The sequence below is a fragment of the Panicum hallii genome, chromosome 8 (assembly GCF_002211085.1).
Source record: "Panicum hallii strain FIL2 chromosome 8, PHallii_v3.1, whole genome shotgun sequence".
NCBI classification, from domain to species: domain Eukaryota; kingdom Viridiplantae; phylum Streptophyta; class Magnoliopsida; order Poales; family Poaceae; genus Panicum; species Panicum hallii.
In genome coordinates, this window is record NC_038049.1 from 19,243,471 (window position 1) to 19,265,546 (window position 22,076).

At 42.7% G+C, this 22,076-nt stretch overlaps 2 protein-coding genes across 9 annotated transcripts; one reads left to right on the forward strand and one right to left on the reverse strand.

Annotated features, from left to right (window-relative positions):
* The first annotated feature begins 5,542 nt into the window (after nucleotides 1-5,542).
* LOC112902285 (phosphoinositide phosphatase SAC7-like) lies at nucleotides 5,543-21,744 on the forward strand. 8 transcript variants are annotated; one of them, XM_025971277.1, is made up of 20 exons: nucleotides 5,543-5,804; nucleotides 6,914-7,297; nucleotides 7,375-7,466; nucleotides 7,679-7,736; nucleotides 8,353-8,507; nucleotides 14,967-15,023; nucleotides 15,082-15,143; nucleotides 15,256-15,336; nucleotides 15,433-15,539; nucleotides 15,734-15,820; nucleotides 15,989-16,066; nucleotides 16,460-16,530; nucleotides 16,610-16,708; nucleotides 17,527-17,626; nucleotides 18,099-18,207; nucleotides 18,290-18,362; nucleotides 18,969-19,062; nucleotides 19,637-19,729; nucleotides 20,787-20,853; nucleotides 21,246-21,744. In XM_025971277.1, the coding sequence occupies exons 1-20, from the start codon at nucleotides 5,568-5,570 to the stop codon at nucleotides 21,512-21,514; spliced, it is 2,373 nt and encodes a 790-aa protein (XP_025827062.1). In that variant the 5' UTR covers nucleotides 5,543-5,567; the 3' UTR covers nucleotides 21,515-21,744. The 8 variants fall into 8 exon arrangements, with proteins under 8 accessions (XP_025827062.1, XP_025827063.1, XP_025827065.1 ...); XM_025971278.1 differs by having other exon boundaries at nucleotides 5,544-5,717; XM_025971279.1 differs by having other exon boundaries at nucleotides 5,545-5,804; nucleotides 21,290-21,744.
* LOC112902286 lies at nucleotides 11,235-12,094 on the reverse strand. The gene has a single exon (XM_025971286.1). The coding sequence runs from the start codon at nucleotides 12,064-12,066 to the stop codon at nucleotides 11,263-11,265; it is 804 nt and encodes a 267-aa protein (XP_025827071.1). The 5' UTR covers nucleotides 12,067-12,094; the 3' UTR covers nucleotides 11,235-11,262.
* Nucleotides 21,745-22,076: the final 332 nt, after the last annotated feature.

Here is a 22,076-nt window from a genome sequence, read left to right on the forward strand (position 1 = left end):
GAATGTAGCCTAGCCCATAAGACTATAAAAGGTGGAGTTGGGCCTTCTTTTCTCTCTCGACTTTCATTCCACATTTCACGCACTTGCAAGCACCCCGTTGTAAGCACCCAGCTCTCGAATGCAAGGAACACGGACACACAGAACACTCACACTAGACGTAGGGCAGTTGCCCGAACCAGTATACAGCCTTATCGTTGAGCGTTAGCCATCGAGCTACGGAGAAGCGTAGCATATTTTACTAACCGTTGTACGAAACACCAATACTTGTTTAAATTCTCTTGCGAGACTACAAATGCCCACGAATGGGTTGACCTCATGGCCGCGTTGTAGCTTAGCCTCTCTGCATGGAGTGCCGTTATATGTCACTTCAAGTGATAAATTATTTAGTTATCGCGTGAAGAATTTCTCACATGGCCGGAATTAGTCATCAGGTACAGCTAGATTGAGTAGTTCCACGAGAAGTTCTTTCGATGGATGAAAGACTTGCATGCATGCAGATGAAGACAAAACTAATGATATCAACCACATGCTAGACATGTTTTAAAATAGTAAAAATCTATAAATCTTAAGGGCATGTTTGGATCAAAGGAATGCAAAACAGATGAAAGGAAAAAATCATAGGAATATGATAGTGTGTTGTGTGAGAATAGAGGAATGGAAAAACGCAGGAAGAACATAGGTAGAGCTGTTTGGAACGTAGGAACTCATCGCATATCAAAAGTTGATTTTATTAGAAAGTGAACAAATATGATTTGTGCTACATAAGATGCTACTACAAAAGAATTAGTAGTTAGTGCTAGATTATTTAGCAATCTTACAATTTCAGAAGGAAAAAAAAGCAAAGATCCTTATATTAATTGATCCTGACATTAAGGATAGAGCAGTAACTCAATGGATGGTCAGCCTTATCCCTTCATCTTCCCATCCATACCCGGTGGTCATTGTTTGAGAGAAAATTGCAAATTTAGAACTCAAAACATTATGCTTTGCAGTTTTACCATTACGAACGTTAACTTCCTAAAATCTAAAATCTATGATTGGGTGTATTTCTTCTCTTTTCTATTTTTTCCGTGTATTTGCAATGTGAATTGATTGTATTGCCCTTCCTCATTTTTTTTTCACCACGTCGCTTACTTACAGCTGACCGCCGCTCCCCTTGGCAGGCAGGCTTGCAATTCGCCGCCACCTGGGCAGGCAGGTAGGCTGCAAGCGGCCGCTGCCTGGACAGCCCCGGCCGCGCCGGACGACGAAGAGGCATCGGCGTCGCCGCGGCGCCGGAGGAGAGGCGTGCTGTGCGCGGTTTGCCTAGAGGACGTGCTCGCCGGCGAGATGGTGCGGCAGCTCCCGCGTGCAGGCACCTCTTCCACGTGGGCTGCGTCGTCGTGTGGCTCCACGAGCACCGGACCTGTCCACTCTGCCGCTGCGAGCTCCCGCCGCGTAAGGCCGCCGCGCCGCTGGTGCGATGGCGACCGCGCCCGTCGTCGCGCGGGAGCGCTGCCGCTGCCGCCTGTTTGATTCGAGCGCCACTCATCACGCTAGTCACTATCACCGCCCTGATCGAGAAGGGTTCACAGTTACAGCTCTCAGGAAGCTTATTAGCTTGCCAGATCGAATTTTTGTGCCCGGAGAGAGAGACCGAATCACCGAAGCACACGTACCGGAGGAAGCCTAGAGCCGAGAGAGAGACCGTCGCCTTGAAGTTGGAGCTGAACGGGAGTAGGCACTTCCCGCTCTGCTCGACTGCGCCCCGGTCCTGGCTCGGCCAGGGGCCAGCAGCTGCCTCGGCCAAGCCCTCGCTCGGCCAGGGGCCAGGGGTGCGGCGCAAGCTGCCTCCAGAAGCGCGGCGCAAGCGGCGGCGGGGGCCGGGGCTGCCTCGTCCGGCGGATGCATGGCGCCGGCGCCGGCCCTAGGTGACTAGAGAACGCCGCCGAAAGAGATGATCGGGAGATGAAACCATCAAGTGTAGTTAAAAATATGAGGAAGGGCAGTACAGTCAACTCACCTTGCAGATACATGAAAGAGAAACCAGAAAAGAGAGGAAAAACAGCTAAGGGCAGTAGAATCAAGTTGCATACATTTGAAATTCTAATTTTACGAAATCAATATTAGTAATGCCAAAACTGCCAAACTGATATTTCAAGTTTTAAATTTGCAATTTTCTCCGTTGCTCGCTGCCTCTCTCGTGTGCCGGCGGAGGATATGGTTGCTTGCGCCGGAACGGCGCTTGCTTGTAGCAGCTGCTACTTCGTGATGCAGCACGCCGTCCAGGCGTCCCAAGAGCACAGCGCAGGGTAGCAGATGGAAATTAGTCTGGCTGGTCGCCAAGGAGAGGACTTGGAGCAATCTTGAGCGCTAATCCTCGTCAAAGAGCTGCTACAGGATTCCAGAGGAAAGGATTCGACGATTTCCTTCGTTCCAAAAGCTTTCCCTCTAGCCTTTCCTCTATTTTGCGATCCCTCCATTTTTCTGTGAAAATCTTCCATTCCAAACGTGGCCTAAATAGTTCATCCAAATCAAAATTTTGATTACACTACCGTATTTCTCACAATAAGATTTTCAAAACAAAACCAAACTTGAACATATCTTTAAAGATTTTTTAAAAAATTATCCTTTTTATCAAGCTGGAAAACTACAATAGCTCCGAAAAAATACTTAAGTAAGAGGAACAAATAATTAGTCTCTCGCCACATGATGAAAAAAATAGTACACTAGGGACAAAAAGGTTGAATATTACAAACATTCGCCACTATTGGACAAATATAAGAATTTAATCATCACAAATAGAGTAAAAAATTGATCATCACCAATAGAATAGATGACGAGGACATCACCTGTTTGGATACAACTATATTGGTAACTTTTGATTCAAAAGTGAAACAATGGGGGCGCGTTCTAGGGTTGTGGGACGACCCCCACCATATTCTGGTTGTCCTCTACCCTCTCGTATACCTCCATAGCCGCCACAAACACATTAGATTTTATTTTGTTGAAAGTTTAGCCATTGCTAGTTTCTTGTAGACATGTATGTCGGCTAGACCATCCGTTCTACTCGTTCAGAACCCCACCTTTTGAGTTCAGATTGGCTTTCATCTCCATATTTGCAATTGAGTTGCTTTTTCTATTTATTCTCGCTTCTTCTTCGATTGCTTGCAAGACGAGTGTCCTAGTGGCTTGGTGTCGCGCTCCACAAGATCACGACAGTCATTGGAGGTGATGTATCGGTTGCTAAGGCGCAGCATCCTTGGAAGGCTATAATCGAGCCGTGAATATCGCCTCCATTCTCAAATCGAGTTATCCCCCTTCTCTTATCGAAAGATCGGAAACAAACTCTAGTAGGTTCACATTAATAGATGATCGTATACACCGAATAAATTATTTAACATCACAAGAAACTAGTCTAAATTAATGGCTGCACAGCTGAACAAGTAATTCTAAATGGAGAATAAATTTGTCCGTATCGTGAAACAAATTTTCTTTACATGCAAACAAAAATATCAACATCGCGGATGAATTACTTTTATAGGTGAACAATTATAAAAATAAACAAAGTAAACAGATGAGTCTGTACGCGACTAAATAAGTCTATACGGTGCTAACAAATTAATATTTCATAGACAAATAAAATACATACAGATGGCAAATAAGTTAGTTTCATAAAAAAAGAAACAAAGTAAGAATAGAGAAAGAGAAAAAAAATAGTATTTCTTACAGCAAAAGGAAAATGAAGAAGAAAAGAAAGAGAATGAGAAAACTAAAACTATGCTTAATATTTAGATCCTGAAAAGATGATGCATTTAAAAAGCAAAATATACTAAGTAATTATAAAATTTAACAGAATTATATATTAAGAAAGAAATATCTTCGGGATTATAGAAAGAAAATAAAGAAAAGAATAGAGAAAGGAAATTAAAATCAAAGGAGAAGAGATAAAGAAAGATAAATTATATACAAAAGAATATCTACAAGTGGATTAGAAAAATGCAAATAAGAACAAATGAATGAAAAAGAAAACTAAAACAAAAGAAAGAAAAATGGGAAAAGTGTGCGCCATGCACGCTGCCATGCATGCTGCTCAAAAGTAAGAGGGTAAAACAATGGGAAGGAAACATTATGGCAGCATGCAAGTGCAGTTACTCACGTGATAGTGATGGCTTCTAACTTCTGACACATCAAAGCAGATTAGCTAGATACTTTGGGTCTGTTTGGCATACCTCTGGAGCTGAACTCTACCAACTCCGAACAAACTTGTAGCCAAGCACCCCAACTCCAAAATTTTATGGGGCTCCAAAACTCTAGAGCTAGTTAAAAAAACTTGAAGATTCGGAGCACCTCTCCCGCAGCTCCAAAACATCCTGTTTTGAACTTCGACGTGGAGTCGAGCGAACCTACCCACCTTTGTCACTAGTTACACACATACCGGTTCGTTTCTTTCTTTCTTTCTTTCCCGCTCTGCGAGTCGCCTCCCCACCCGACGCCTCCGCCTCGCCTCCCTCCGCCGGCACCTCGGCTTCCTCCCCCTCGTCTGCCCCTCCTGCGCCTCCCCGTTTCTCCTCCCCTCCCTCCTAAATCCGGTGCCCCCATGGCCCTGCTCGTCGAACCCTAGATCCGCCGAGAGCAAGCCGTCCGGGGAAGGAGCCCGTCCATGAACCGTGACACCGTCGAGCAGGGCGCGGGCAACCACAGCTTGGGGAGGGCGAGGAGGAGGTCCTTGGTGTTGGGCACGTGGAGCACGCTGTGTGCGTAGTAGAATGGCGGTATGCTGGACAGCGCCTCATGGAGCCGCCGTCGGCGGAGGTGGGTGTAGAAGATGTCGGCGAGGAGGAGCTCCAGGATGGTGAGGAAGATGCCAGGCTAAGCGCCACCGTGACGCTAGCCGCCACGGCCAGCCTTGACATGTTATCGGTGAACATGGCGCTGGCCGCCAGCTTCAGAGCCTGGGTCATGCACACGTCGGCCGGCACCAACGGCCTGAAGAAGTTCCTGGAACAGCGCCTGGAGCCGGACCTAGCGGTGCTACTCCCGATGGGGTTCTTGGAGCGGACCAGGGCCGAAACCTCATCGTCACGTCGTGGGCGCCACATGTGGCCGTGCTCCGCCACCGGTCGACGGGCGCCTAGGAGATGGAGGGGTACACGATGGGTCGCATCGGGCCGATGAGGTGGAGGCCAAGGTGCAGCTGGTGATGGACTCTAAGGAGGGTAGGAAGCTCAGGGCGCGAGTCGCGATGCGCAGGGAAGAAGCTATGACTGCGCTGGAGGATGACATGTGGGGCCATGAGTTAGTGCCAAAAAGTACAATCCACCCTCAAAACACTCTTTTTCAGAGCTAGGGCACTCTCCATGCCAAATATCCCATTCAGCTAGCTCCAACTCTATGTAGAAATAGCTCCAGCTAAAGTTTTGGAGTGAAACTGCTCTAGCCGTGGATGGTTTGGCCCATTTATCCATCCTTTGCGGTGGTAGGAGATGATTTTGCGGCGCGCGATGCATGGGCCAATCCATCGCCCTCCGCATGGCCGTTCCTAGAGTAGTCTTAGAAAAAAGAAAATAAAGAAAATAGGGTAGTCCATGTCCAACCGAGGTTCCGACATCGTTGCGCTCCCCAACGCACCTCCGCCTTCCCTCCCTCCCGATGCGATTATTTCTCCCGTGTGGGTGTCGTCGCCACCTCTAGTTCCATCCGCCCTCTCCACCGCGCCACGCGCCCACACCGCTGAGGTAATCCGCCTCCCGATCCAAATCCCTTCTTGCTCTGCTCGGCGCCCAGGGATCCAATCCTCGCTCCCGCTAGCCGTGCTCTTTCTGGTAATTTCGACACTCTTTACAAGCAACATTCATTCGGCAACCAGAGGGCTAGGCGTCCTGCACAGCCACTTTGCTGTTCCAATACGGTTAGGCTTCCCGTGCGTGGTCTTTGGTTGGCCTCGGGGCGTCCAATGGTTGTCCTCTCAAATTTCGTCTTGTTGTGTTTGGCCGAGCTATTTTCTTAGTATTGGGCGCGGTGGGCCTGTCAATCCATTTGTTATCTTCAGATTTCTTCAATGTTATTTTAGGTTTTCGATTTGCATTAGCTCGTAGATTCGATTGTGAAGGACGATGATAGTGCTTAATTTAAGAATATTATGAATATAAATCAGTACATTTTTGTTAAGAGGCCTAAATTTTGCAATGAGGGATGGGGAATAGGTGGACATTTTTGTTAAATATGTTGTACGTTCTTAGCGTGTTGCTTTCGTTTTGTTTTGTCCAATTAGTTGTCGCTCAACTGATCTGTCTCCATCCTACATGATCAGATAACTCACAGACCAAGACATACCATGTCAAAGGCATATTGCTTTTGAAACAAAAAATATTTTAATGGCACACTGTAACAAAAAGATTATCTTGTTAATTATTTTTGTGATTGCGTGCAGTGGCTAGTTACTAATTGCATTATTTTTGAAATACACTGATGGCAGTTTAGTAGCAGAATGCAGCGCACTGTGTTTTTGGAGTCATGTTTGCCTTGTTGCCTGAAAGCTCATTTGTCCAGCTCCATAGATGTCGTGACTTGTTCAGTAGCCATGCTGCTGTAAACATCTCACAGATGCACATGACAAAGGCAAACTTTTCGCTTTTCAAAAAATAAGGCGAACTTTTCTGCCATTTCTTTTAGCAATGCTAGTCAAAGGCATTATAGCCTACCGATTGTGTTTGTCTTCCTCTAAACCAAGCAGCTTACTGTGAAGGTTGTGGACACATTGCTGGCATCTCATTTGACAAAATCATTTTAACATGGTCACATTACAGGATCTTTGTACATTTTAATGCTATTATTGTAATATTCTCTTTACTTATATTACTTTTCGTAGAAAAACTTTTTTTTGCCGCTACTCTGGTGAGTCTGCTATATTTCCTTGTTCAAAATATTTCAGGATCTATATTTCAGGTATCCCACCATGGATGTGCCAAGTAACTGTCCTTCACCAAAACTCCACACAAGACTCAGGCTGTGGGAGTTTGCAGACCGTTATGTATTTGAACCAGTTGATGGTCTAGCTGACCTGTTGCTGTCAGTTAGCCGGGTCAATGGATCAATGAATCTAATAGAAGAGTTGCCACAGCGTGGCTCCTCTACGAACCCAAAAGTTCAGATAGTGTTTGGTGTGATAGGAGTGCTCAAACTTGCCGTTGGGACATATCTTCTGGTGATCACTGACCGTGATTGTGTTGGATCCTACTTGGGGCATGCAGTTTTCAAAGTGACAGGCCTAAGAGTTCTCCCATGCAATAGTTCCCCTAGTGCTTCTGCCGAGCAGGTATGATAATGTTTATTTATTTCAATTACAATGTTTCTGTCTCTATTGCATTAATCATTCAAGTAAGCTATTTACAGAAAAATGTGGACACAGAATTTTCGGAACTCCTGGATGCTGCAGAGAGGACAATAGGCCTGTACTTCTCCTATGATTCCAATTTAACAGTAACGTAAGTATTTTATTTTTGGATCGGAAAATGACTTCTAAAATTCATTTTAATGAATCTCCTGTGTTAACAAATAAAGTATGCATGGGCCTAGCAAATTTGGTGATTTGGGTATATTTTCTCTGTTGATTTATAGAATGTGCACAAGCTGATAATTTAATATCTTCTCTTATCACTGAATTGCATGATTGTTATATTTATCCCTTGTTTTATAGTTCACAGAGGCTACATGAACTAGGTGATGAATTCAAGTCACTTCCACTTTGGAGACAGGTTTGCTACCTTTTTTATCGAAATCTAGAGTCTTCTCATGACAGTCCCAGTCATATTTTTCCTATCGATTCTAGTTCTAGGCTGCTATCTATATTTTGCATTGCTGCATTGACACATTTCATTCAAGATTCCAAACTTTTTATTTCGATTGTTTGATTTTGATATCTATTGAGATAACAATGTGAAGAAATTAATCATGAAACTATTTGGAACTCTTATAAACTAATATCATTTATTGCAGCAACATTAACTATCGTGAAACTCTTATAAACTAATATCATTTGCTGTGGAGTTGAAATTTGGAAGAAGAAGCTTGTTATTATGTTCTTTGCCATTGGGCAGCAACATTGGAGTTGTAACTCTTATAAACTATTAATGTCTTAAATAGTGCTGGTCACGCACCTCATCAATGTATCTTAACAAAAAGAACTAAATGCATGAAACCTACATTTGAGCACGCAGAGAACACACACACACACCAGATATTTCGTCTTAAAGAAACTGTAAAGTTTCATAATGTGCACAGCTCAAAGAAACTGTGAACTTGTGAAGAGTAACCAAAATTCAAATCTAGAAGTTGTTAATTTTGGAAATGACCAATTTTGCCATCTGTAAGGTAGCCGTGCCTAAGGGCATATCGGTTGAAGTAACCCCTCATGGACGGACGAAACAAGGGAAGTTACAGAAGGGGGCAGTGAAGGCTCGCCAGGTAGACAGCAAGCCCCCACCCCGTCAGTCCTGTGTTGCCGTAGTGTGCCCTACTTCAATAAGGTATTACCTCGCCGATTTGAAAGGGGATTGGATTCATTCACTTGCATTCCTGCTAGCACTACAAAAAGCTCCGGTCCTAACGCCCTTACGGAAGCTGTGCAGCCTTTCCTCGGGTTCGTAGAGTCGGGATTCTCGTTTACCCACAACGGAGGAGCCGCCCCCACCAACCAAAGCAGGTAGGCGGTAGCTGAGAATCAAGTGGTAGCTCGGTTGGTAGAGCCTCAAGTACAGAGGTCACCTACCTGGGCTTAAACTAGGGTGCTCGTAGGTTGTGGTTACCTCCCTGAGAACATATTTTAGCGAATTTTCTTGCTTGCCAGGGCTCAGTACTCTCCTCTAAGACAGCAAGGGGTCTTCTTCCCTTGGTTGATTTTTTTATGGTATAGTAGCTTGTAGATAAATATCTGCTTTTATTACCTTGTCCTCCAGAACATTAATTCACCACATATATTTTTCATGTCTTTGTGTACACAGGTAGCTCAAGAATAAATCAGATTACACGGTTAACTTTACTCTATTACATCCAAAAGACCTATACTACCATCTAACTAGCAACCTTCAGTTGCTCTTCCAGAATGCTACACCGCTGAAACTTCGTTTCAGCCAAACTGAATGAAAGAGGCCATGTATTAGGTGCAAACTTCATCAGTATGTATGAGTAAATCACTATCAAACTGAAACATAAAAGCTACAACAACTATTCATTCAATGATTCAGTTTGATTTTTCAGCCTGCACTGCCCGGTATTGATCATTCAGTCTGAATTATTCAGATTAGAAAAGTTTCTGATTAAAGCTATCCATTCAACCTGCAACCCAACGAGGAAAAAAAATCCAGGTCAGAATTCAGGTCACATGAGGCAGATGAGGACAAATTAGATCAGAATTGAGAAAAAAATTACAAAAGGCAGCATGGGTTCAATCGATCCATTCACACAACTGTGCAGGAGATGCAAGCGCCGGATCTGCAACTACTAAAACACCGGGAGGGAGGCACAGGACATGTTCTTACCGTGGGAGGGCTGGTGCGGCGCTATCGAGCTGACACGCGTCATCGGAAGGGGTGGTGCAGGCAGAGCAGTAGTAGCTCCTCTTGTCGCAGCGGAAGGAAGAAAGGATGGGGCGGCACTGGTCGTCGCAGCCTTGCAGGGAAGCACGTGGCAGCAGCAGCAGCTGCAGAGGATGAGGCCGTCCAAGCTCGGGAGGTGCCAGGATCCGCCGTCCCCTGGCCCCATACCGCTCTATGAAGCCCCTTGGCCGCCGGCGATCGCCCACGGCGTGAGATCAAGGACAGCGACACAGAATTTGACTCGGGGAGGGCGATGAACCCTGAACCCCCTTCTCTGTTCGAGAGTTTAATCGTAAAGCAAGTCTGATCCACACGTTACATCAAGTATTATAGCACTGGCCACCAAGCACGCCTCACACGTGTTCACTAAAATACGTTACAGCCCAAAGTAAAACATAATACTCTTTTACGCCATCATCCTGACATCTGCCCCCGCCGGAACACTTGCTTGTCCCCAAGCAAGGGCTTCAGGAAACTTCATCTTGATCACATAGAAGTCTTCCCAGGTAGCTTAAATAGCAGGCACATGCGTCCACTTAATCAGTACTTGTGGCACCGCATGATTGCCCTTCTTGACCAGACGTCTGTCCCGGATCGCCTCAGGCTTGATATCTTCTGTATCCAAGTGCAGCTGAGGAGCAAGATCAGCAAAGACAGGAGTATGATCTGGTACAAATGCCTTCAACTGCGACACATGAAAAGTTGGGTGAATCAAAGAAGTAGAAGGAAGATCCAGCTTGTATGCCGTGGAGCCAATACGCTTCAGCACAGTGTATGGGCCAAAGTACTTCATGGCCAATTTGGGGAAGGGACGGTTCACCAAAGAGGACTGCGCATATGGTTGCAATTTCAATAGAACCTTGTCGCCTACTTGAAAAACCACCTCGCTTCTGTGATGATCAGCAGCTACTTTCATACGGTTCTGAGCCCGAAGTAAGTGCTCTTTCAGTATGCCCAACTGAGTTTCTCTGTCCTGCATGAACTCTGTCACTGATTGAGAAGTATCAGCTGACAGTGTAGGAGAAATTCCTAGATCCGGCTCATAGCCATACCGAGCCTTAAAAGGTGAACACCCAAGAGCAATGTGGAAATTGGTGTTGTACCAAAACTCTGCTTGTGCAAGCCAGGAGTGCCATTTCTTAGGAGCATCACCCACTGCACAACGCAAATACATTTCCAAACACTGATTTACCCGCTCTGTCTGCCCATCGGTTTGCGGATGGTAAGCTGTGCTGAACGGCAATTGTACTCCCACCAACTTAAAAAGTTCAGTCCAAACAGCACTTGTAAATATCTTATCACGGTCAGACACCATTGTTTTAGGGAGCCCATGTAATTTAACAACCCCATCATAGATTACTCTAGCCACAGTAAGAGCTGAAAAAGGATGTTTCAAAGAGAAGAAGTGTGCATACTTTGTTAGTCTGTCGACCACCCATAGGATCACAGAAAAACCATCAGACTTGGGCAAACCCTCCACAAAATCCAGAGAAATGTCCTGCCAGACACCATTTGAATGGGCAAAGGTTGAAGCAACCCTGCAGGTCTGGTATTCAGATGTTTTGCTTGTTGGCAAACAACACATTGTTGGATGAAAGCTTCCACATGCTGCTTGATTCCTTTCCAATAAAACATTCTTTTTACCCTTTGGTAGGTAGCTCGCTGACCAGAATGGCCCCCCACAGCACTAGAATGCAGTGCTGAAATAATCTTTAGTTTGCAGACCTGAGTTACTGCCCACCCATATGCTGTCCTTGAATCTTATGATACCCTGCTGCAAAGAGTACCCATGTTCATCAGGACTACTGATAACCAACCTGGCTAGTAACTCTTGAGCTTGACTGTCAGTGGCATAAGAATTTGTAACTTCTTGCACCCACACATTCTGAGCAATAGACACTGCTTGAATTGCTACCAAATGTCCAACTCGGGACAGAGCATCAGCAGCCACATTGTCCTTGCCTTTCTTGTACACCACCTCCTTGACCTGCCTCTCAATTTCATCTTTGTGCTGAGGAGAATATCTGTAAGGTTTGGAGTTAACAGGTACTGCTCCAGGAATTAATGGAATAGTGTGATCATAAACTCTGGGAGGAGGCAGGGTTTTAGGATCAGAGAAAACATCTTTATACTGTTCTAGTAAAGCTTGGATCTCAGCCACAGGTGGAGGGTCCTGTTTCTCCAGGACTTGTGTAACCAGCACCCATGCCCAGATGTCATTACTTTTGCACATCTTGACCAGCTTATCTGCAGACAGAGCCTCCACAGTAGAACTGACAGCAGACACCCCTTGTAACTTAACCATCTGGCCCTTGTGAACAAACTCAACAGTCTTGTTCTGCCAATGACAAGTCATAGGGCTGTGTGTACTTAGCCAATCATAACCCAAAATAGCATCAAATGCTCCCAAGTTCAAAACTCTCATGTCTGTTTGAATGGTGTGACCATTACACCACCAAGTCAATCCAGGCACACATTGATCAGAAACCATGAATTCCCCATTTGCCACTCTCACTTGTTTTGGTACTGCTGGAACAGGTAGTATCCCCACTTTACTCAAGAATTCAGCACTAACAAAACTGTGGCTACTACCACTGTCAACCAAGGTGAGCATCACCTGATTTTTCACTAGTGCCCTCACTTTCAGAACTTCCCCATCTTCTGTACCAGACATGGCATTCAGAGATAACTGACAAAAATCAGTAGAAATAGAATCTTCCATCGCCAACTGATTTAGGATCTCATCAGTCAGAGGCATATCAAGATCATTGACCACTATAGCATTCATCTGAGCTTTTGGTCTTCTGGTGCAGACATCAGCATGAGCAGGACTGCAGGTTTCTCCACAATAAAAACATAGGTTGTTGGCTCTTCTATACTTCATCACTTGCCTCTCCTTCCACAATGAAGAGCTAGCAGTAGTAACAGACTTAGTGTCCCCCTTTTGCTGAAAATTGTTACTCCTCACAAAACCCTGTGGTTTCTGTGCTTTCACGTTACCTTTCTCCAATACCTGTTGCTGAATTTTGGCCAATAACACAGCTCTGTCCATAGTTTCAGGAACTTGAGACAACACCACTGCACTAATTTCAGGTAACAACCCCTTGATGAATTGGGTGACAAAGAACATTTCCCCAAGATGCCCATTATGCATTGTCAGCTGGTACTGCAAATCCTCAAAAGCAAGAATGTATTCTTCTACAGTAGTAGTCTGTTTCAGTTCTAAAATTGTACTCAAAGCATCCCTGTAGTCAGAGGCCCCAAATTTCTGCTCTACAGCTGAGATAAACTCTTTCCAAGACCCCAACCCATTCTGTTTTTTTAAACCTGTAACCACTTAGCAGCATTGTGGTCCATATGCAGAGAGGAAGTAGTGGTCCATAAAGTCTCAGGAATGTTACATAGCTTAAAATAATCCACACACTTATCTTTCCATATTGTAGGGTTAGAGCCATCAAAGCATGGAAAAGCTAATTTAGCAAAACTGCTCTAATTGGTCCCCCCTCCTCATGTGAATGCCTAGGAAAACCAGAATCAGCATGACGAGTATGATGGCGAGAAGTACCTGCTGGGAAATGCCGTCTGTGTGGAGGAGGTGGCTCCATGGAAGTATCAGAAGAGGTGGGACTGCTCGAACGTCTCTCTCCTGCAGACGACTGATTAAGATTCAACCTGGCAACAGCTTGCCCAGTGGCCTCGATCTGCTTAGCCAGAATCTGCTGATCCAGTAACAGCTGCTCCACCACCTTGGTGCTGACATCAAATTGCCCCGCCATCTTCTGCTGGTGAGTAGAAATCTCCCCAACTTGGGCAAAAAGTAGATCCAAATTCTCCATCACGTGCTCCTAACGCTCGTCATCCTTCCTCTCACGCTCATCCATCTTGGAGAGCACAAACTGGGTCTGAACAGAAGGGTTAGGGGGAGCCGTGGTGACTGCACCTGAAACAAAGCGAACGCCGGAGCGAATTGATGAAACCTCGATCTCCCACGAGGCCCGCCCGGGTCACTGAGCCGCAGGAGTACAGCAATCACCCATGAACGTGCAACGAAATGTCCGCCGCCGCGCCCTCTGCCAAAATTCCCCCAACTCGCCAAATCCTGACACCACCGCCCAAAATTCGACGGCGCTGAACTGGATCAACCGCAAAGCCGAGTCGCGTAGTGCAGAAATTATGGGGAAGGAACACAAATCGTGGCCGGTTCTGCGCGGCACAAAACTCGATCGCCCCGACCTACTCTGTTTGCAACTCAAAGCCGACAGGATTCTGATCGCAGCAGTAACGCGCGCCGAGGATAACTGAATCTGATACCACTTGTGAAGCCCCTTGGCCGCCGGCGATTGCCCACGGCGTGAGATCAAGCACAGCGACACAGAATTTGACTCGGGGAGGGCGATGAACCCTGAACCCCCTTCTCTGTTGGAGAGTTTAATCGTAAAGCAAGTCTGATCCACACGTTACATCCTGGCTCAGTATTATAGCACTGGCCTGTCACTGACCCATAGGGTCCACCACGCACGCCTCACACGTGTTCACTAAAATACGTTACAGCCCAAAATAAAACATAATACTCTTTTACGCCATCATCCTGTTCATGCTGACACGCTCGCTCCATCGAGATCCACTGCTGTGCTGCTCCGCTCCGCCGGGATCTGCCGCTGCCTGTTCACTAGCCGGAGCCGTCGCTGCGTGAGCTCGCGGCAGTGCTCGCACCGCTGCCGCTGAGATCTGTGCAGAGAGGGAGAAAGATGGAGATGGAAGAGGGAATGGGTGGGGAATAAGAGGAGAGAGACTCGGCGGGGCAATAAAAAGAAATGGAACTGGTTCAAATTTTTGGCAGACAAATTATGTTTGAGTTTCGATGGGAAAAAATCCACTCACTTTTCCCACAATTCCGTATGACTTACTAGGGATATATGCCACCATGGCACTTACATGGCAAGGGATGAGACTACCATTCTAATTTGTTTTGACAAAAATATAAGATTCCTAGGGAAAGTAGAGTTCCCTACCATTTGGAAAGAAGCTCCTGGGAAACAAACTTCCCTTACAACTCTTCAGATTTTTCTAGGGAAACAGAATAACCATAGAGAGACCGTCACATTCCAGTAGTGGAAGTAGCATTTAAGTGTCAATGTTTTCAAATTTAAGTTTCCACATAGCTCATTTCTACTAATGATCTGCAAATTAAGCTGAACCAATGTACCTGTTCATGGCAGACAGTAAATGTTCTTAGATCAAGTTAGAATTGTTATGGTATATAACTATATGTCAGTGACAATTTGAGCCATACTGTTAATAATCAGGTGTAGCATGCTATACTTTTAACATGTAATATTTTCTGACTACTCTTACACACTGCACAACATTAATTGGCAACATTTCTTTCAGGCAGAACCAAGATTTCTGTGGAATGGATACTTGTTGGAGCCTCTTATTGAGAACAAAGTGAGATTAGATTTCTATTTACATAATTTCCAGCTCTAATGGATCTAAGTACCACTAGTTTTGATTCGTGTTTTGTCCCTTCACAGCTGCACCAGTACTTGTTACCAGTCATCCAAGGAAGTATCCTTGGCTTGTTTTAAAGATTTTTGATATCTTAGTAGTTTATAAAATTCATTTGTTCTGTATCTGTATGGATCATGTCAATTTGGGTTGCAACTTAACTAAATAACAGGTTTTCAGAGCATCCATGCAGAAGTTAGGTCAGAAAAGGTAAATGTAACTCTGATTGCACGAAGGTGCACACGGAGGATAGGTGAGAACTACCAGGCATCAAAATAAGTTTGATCACCCGTTTCTTTCAATCACATTTTTGCAATATTCTGGACTTGTTTCCTGGTTCCTGCCGAAGGTACCCGGATGTGGAGGCGAGGAGCTGATCCAGAGGGTTATGCTGCAAACTTTGTTGAATCAGAGCAGATAATGCAATCAAAAGGATTTACAGCATCCTATGTACAAGTACATCTCTTCGCATAATTTAAAATAATTGTTTGCTGATTAAATGTTTCGGATGCTTTAGAGCCTTATGTTTCTTTTCTGTCTTCTCAAAGTTCTATTATGCTAAATTGTTTGTGTTTTGTCAGTCTTCATAGTTAACTGTTATCTCTCTTCTTCTCCTCAAATAACTCGTTGAAATTAATTTGTTGTTTCAGATTCGAGGTTCTATGCCTTTTCTTTGGGAGCAGATCGTTGACCTGACATATAAACCCAGTTTTCATGTTGTAAGAGTAGAAGAGGCGGTGAGTTCTCTAAGTTTCTATGCTTTATCCAGTTTTAATAACCTTGTTCTCCAATAACCTCTATCATCAATAACCTTTTTCCCTAATAGGATTCATCTTTGATGCCCTTAGAGTTCAAGGCTGTTAATCTTTTCCGGATTCTAATTTTTCTTGATATCTGTTCTGCAGCGTCGTGTACTTGAGCGGCACTTTCATGATTTACAAAAGAAATATGGAGCTGTTGTAGCTATTGATCTTGTCAATACAGTAAGTACTGAATTGTTGAACTTTCAACTCACTCATGCTTCCATTTTCAAAAGAAAAAAAACCTTTATTATGCTTCTGCCTCTACTTGTTGGTGGTTTTCAATATGACATTGTCTTGTTTTTCAAGTGTAGATTAAATATTTCTTCATTCATAGAAGTAATTTGCATACTGACTCCCATTGTATACTTTATTCTTCATATGTCATTACTTAAAATGGATCTAAGTTATCCCCTTCAGGTTACGCTGCACGTTTGAGGAGTCATGTAATGTTTATTTATAGATATTCTTCTCACATTAATAATTCTGATCGCATATGCTTCTTTGTTGGCCTAAAGAAGCTAGTTGATCCTTTCCATGTGACATTCAACTTTTACATTTCTGAATCATGTGCAGCATGGTGGTGAAGGCCGTCTTTATGATAGATATGCAAAATCTATTGAACCTATACTCAGCGAAGATATAAGGTGACATTTGCCTGTCCTCACTGCTGTTTCCTTATTGATGTTTACTGTTGCTAACTGTGCTATATCCAATTCATTGCAGATTCGTGCATTTTGACTTCCATAAAATCTGTGGTCATATTCATTTTGAGCGCCTTTCTCAGCTCTACGATCAAATTGAGGATTATCTCAAGAAGCACAAGTGTGATATTTTACATGATTTACTACTTTTTAGTTTTTAATATGTACTTTTGGTGTTATTTTTAGTCCATTACACTTGCCTCTAGTGTTTATTTCTGCAGTCGGCGAACGGGTGCACCTGGCTGAGATGGTTAGGTGGCCTCAGTAGCACTCCTCAGATCCTGGGTTTGACTCCCCGTGGGAGCGAATTTCAGGCTGAGGTTAAAAAAATCCCCTCGCCTGCCTACACGCCAAAGCACATGGAAAAAAGCGACAGCCCGCTCTCACACGGGTTACGGCCCGGGTAACGGCGCCCTGTGTAAGGGAGGGGCAGGGGTTGGGGGATTTTCTCGGCCTGCGTGAGGTCTTCTTCTTAAAAGTAATGCTTGGGGGCCGTCATAACCCCTGCAGGCTGAGTTTTTTATTTCTGCAGTCGCATTTGTATCTTGATTCCTGACTTGGCTGCTAGTTCACAATGCTCTGTATGTACCATGTTAAAAATGACTATTTGTTCTCCATGCTTGCAGCAGAATGAGTGCGGTTGACATGTGATATTGTCTTTTGATTTGTCTAACTCGCTTAATATCAAAATATCCATAGTTTTGTGCTTAGTTTAGCAAATATATCTTCCTTTAGCAGTTCTTAGGTTTTAATATTCAGTTAAGGCAGTGGAATACTACTTGTCTTTTGGTATACACTCAATGGTTTTGTTTATCCTGTAAGAGTATGGAGAATCAATTCTGGATCTGAAATACATCATATATTCTGATGATTATCATACTTTGTTATAAAGGCGTCATAATGCTCTGTTCGCATGGTCTCACCAATTTTATTGGATAGGTACTTCCTCTTGAGTGATAAAGGTGAGAAAATTGAGCAGCAAACTGGCACTGCCAGAACAAATTGCGTCGACTGTTTAGATCGCACTAATGTAACTCAGGTACATGCTTCCAAGTTCAGATTTGTTATGTTATTTCAAAAGGAATTTTAGGTTATAAACCATCAATTTTTGTCAAAGAAAAATTTTGGTTGATACAATTTGTCTGGTGTGGCATCATTATCGATTCCGACTTTTACCAAACCAATAGTAGTTACATTGCTCTGATTCAATAGTGTATACATTCTTCTTTCTGCACTACAACCTAGATAGTTAGATGCGTTGACAACAAAACTTGTCTAAATAACACCAAATGATAGGCTGCTTGTGGATTCTTTTACCTTCAAAAGTCAATAATGCAGTCATCACATGCCTAAGATTGTCTCAAATCTATCTAGGCACACAATATGAACTGAATCATTTTAAAAGTATTTTTTAGTTTCATGTTGACATATCCTCTGCTATCGGTCCATTTGTTATCTCTGTTTAATATTTTATTTATCTCAATTTTGATCATTGCTATGATGAATAACAGAGCATGATTGGGAGAAAACTTCTGGAAAGCCAGCTCCAACGAATAGGGGTTTTTGGTGCTAATGATACAGTCAGTAACTTTCCAGATTTTGATGCAAATTATAAAGTTTGTAAGTATTACGTTTGATAGTTATTAATCATGGTTCCTATTAATGCTCCGGCATGTCCATGAACAATAATTCTTCATTACAGTGTGGGCCAATCATGGAGATGCAATAAGCACTCAGTACTCTGGAACTCCTGCTTTGAAAGGAGATTTCGTTCGGTAATTTCAACAGAACTAATTCTATATATTCTCATTCCTCAAGTGCATTGCAATTTTTATCATTCTTCCTCAATTTTCCATTTCCACAAATTGAAGCAATTAATTATTTCTAACTTTGGTATCCAAGCAGTTCAGCAGCTAAATTTTTCTGTGAAACTGTATAGATTTGAGGATCCTGCATTGCACTCACTCTTTTTGAGTTTCACCTTGACATGGCTTAAGTAATGCCCCATTTCTGCTTCTGTGCAATGTTCACATCATCGTCGGCACTACCTGTCTAGAAGTTGGCTAGATGCTCTTCTGACATCTTATCATTGATAGAAAACAAACAAAAGAAACACCATATTTAGAATGCATGAAACTCATGGGTGCTGTACGGTGGGAATATTGCTCAACTGATCACAAATGTTACTTTTCTTGTAAAATATGTTGATACATTCCAAATTTTTTATATTTTCGAAATTATACGTTTTTGTCTGCTGTTGAGCTAGGATGTTTTAATTTCTTGCTCAGGTGAGCTACTACTGCCTTATATTCGTATTCTGTAACTGAAAAATTGCATTCATTCTTATGTTGTCCTTATTTTGTATTCATTTTATCCACTAGGTATGGGAAGCGAACTACTCAGGGAATTTTAAATGACCTATGGAACGCACTTGCTAGATACTACCTGAACAACTTTGCAGATGGTACTAAGCAGGTAATTTTCTTATCTTTTGTATATGTGCATGAATGTTTCTGGAAAAGATTTGTACCCAATGTGGTGGGTAGGGTTGGCATAAACTGTCAACATATTGGGTCGAATTGAGGCAAGTTCTCAATTTTGATTAAAAAATGATTGATAAAGACATCCTTGTCATATTGATGGAAAACGAAAATTAATTGTATATGTATAGGTATTTGTCTTTAACATGCCATAAATTAATCATGTGTAATTTCTATGCCTGATGATATTTAAGCACTGAGAACCATGCATTACATGACATCATGGTTTGGGCGCATGCTTGGTAAAATTCTCAAGTCATGGTTAGTTTTGCTTCGTTGGGTGGGCAGGTCATGGTAGAATTGTATGTTTTAATTGTCAGCTTATCTTTTGATGGTACCCAATAGCAAATCAATGCAGACAACCCTTTTTCTATAGGGTGCGTGTCAATGAGGGGTACCTATACATGGATTTTTTTATATAGCTTTCTTCTACCAAAACATGTGATCATCGGGATAAGAAAAGCTGCATCAAGCGCAGTCATTCCTTATTCGGTACATGTCTTATATAGGATGCCATGGATCTTCTTCAAGGACATTACATCTCCTCTGTTAGTAGGGACATGGCAGCTCCAGTTAAAGCAGGACTTCTCGAGAATTATGCGGTGAGTACAATTGACATTGTTTGAACTTACTCTTTTACAAGATGAGATCATCATAAGATGACTTCCTAATTGTAAATTCTTTCAGTATAGCACATACCAAAGAAAAACAACGTAATTCTCAAAAAACTTTTTCTTTGGTATTATGTTGGTAAAAAGACTTATCTTACAAGGAACTAGCATGTGATGTTTTCACAATTGTAAATAAGAAATAAGGAATAAACTTTTTCTTAGTTCATTGTAGCAATTCATGCAAGTTACAACATATTTTGATTGCGTATATTACTCCCTCTATTCCAGAAGGTAAGAGGTTTTGGTTTTGTCCTAAGTCAACTTATCGAGCTTTACCAAGTTTATAGAATAATGCACCAACATCTACAACATCACATTAGTTTTATTGAATCCACCATGAAATATTTCGTGATAGTGCACTCATTTGGTATTATAGATGTTAATATATTTTTATGTAATACTCCCTCCGACCCAAAATAAGTGTTCATTTAGAAAATTTAAGACACATTACTAGCAGTGAGAAATAACCTCGTTGCCCCTAATTACTTGTAGCGGTTGTGATTGAAAACCGCGATGCTTATTTAGTTCTCTAGATCCTCAACAAATGCAAATGCATTGGAGCCAGAAAATTAGCATCCACTAAGCATTTCATTGGCTCCATGCCTTTCTTACAATTTTTTCTTGATATTGACATCACTACAAGTTAAAAGAATACTCTTTGTGGGACAAAATTTGAATTCTAAACGGATACTTATTGTGGGACGGAGGGAGTATTGGTCAAAGTTGGATAAGGTTGACTTAGGAGAAAAGCAAAACCTCTTACATTTTGAAATGGAGCAGTACTTGATAATAAAGGCATTCTTGTTGGAGATTTCTTATTAAGCGAAAGTGCATTCGTACCAGTCATCCATGTAGACTAGTTTCCAGTAATCTCTCTGCTACCCTTAGACAAAAAAATTTAGAACATGCCCTTCACAGACTTGGAGGCGATGCATAATTTGGTTAAGCTATCCGCAGTACAATAATCTTACAATTTCCCCTTTTGCAGTCATTCCGCCTTGCTTTCGCATTGATTTTGGTAGCTGTTATGTTCATGATCATGTCACTGAGACAAGGTAATATTTCTAACTGAAGACTAATATTTTTATTCTTTTTTGAAGAAAATTGAATCATCAATCGGTCATAGTTGCATGTTCTGGGGCTTACTTGCTTTTCTGCCAAGCAGCGCTTATTTGCATTCACCATATTTTTCTCTATCTACCACATAAATTTTCCAGAAATCAAGTTAATAAAATACAGATTTGTCCAAACCTCACTGAAAGTTAATGGGAACAATTGTGAATTGATATCCAGTGGGCAGTAAAGAGAACTAGGTAAAAAGTTCATATGTAATAGCCATCAGAAAAATTGAATTTGGAGTAGTTAGATGTTTTCCTGCTTCAGGGGAATTAATGGGCAGATTCTCCATCAACTTTTGCATGTTTTCTGAACCATAGTTCAAATTTAGATGTTGCCAAATGTGGACAACTAGCTACTTTGATGACACTGCAGCACGGAATGATCCCCGCCACTTGGTGCTGTCACTTATGTGGGCTGGTCTTTGCATCGGCATATCGCGATATGTCAAAACCAATGGCCGTATGTTCTGCAATCGACCACGTTTTCACCAGTCACGCCATTGATCGGTGCAGAGAGATCGTTTCTACATCAAGGGAGCTTGACAGCTTGCTGCAACACCAATTTTGTGAAGATTCTATTCATTTCATTCTTTTCTAAAGAGCTTGTATTCCTCAATTTTGTGTCGATCCCTGATATTATTGTGCACGTTGTTGCTATGCAAATTGCTTCTGAACATGTTGTATCACGGACTTATTATATATGTCGCTCAGCCGGTCATGATGGCTATTCTTCCCATATTTTCCCCAGGGAACGAAAAGAATTAATGTAATTCATAAAATCTCACGGAATAATTCTTACCTTTACAGAATGCATTATGTCTAAGAAAATATAGTGGTGACTCGTACAATATTTATTTTCTTGTGGTGAACCGGTTAAAACTAATTATCTCTGGAAGGAAAAACTCAGCATATTGTTGTAATGTTGAAGCGTGAACTGTTTGGTGGTGTCGATTTAAAGGGCGATAACGTCTGGAGACCTGATGTGATTGAATCCCAGTGCACAAAACTGAAGACCATGTGTCAATGTGTGATCTGTCTAAAGGCACTTTCTGGTTTATATCTGCGACCAGGAGACTAGCAACAACATGCAATTTAGCATTGATTCAATGGATTGGAGAGCATCAGAACTCCTGTGCTTATCCGGTCAGATGAAATCTATT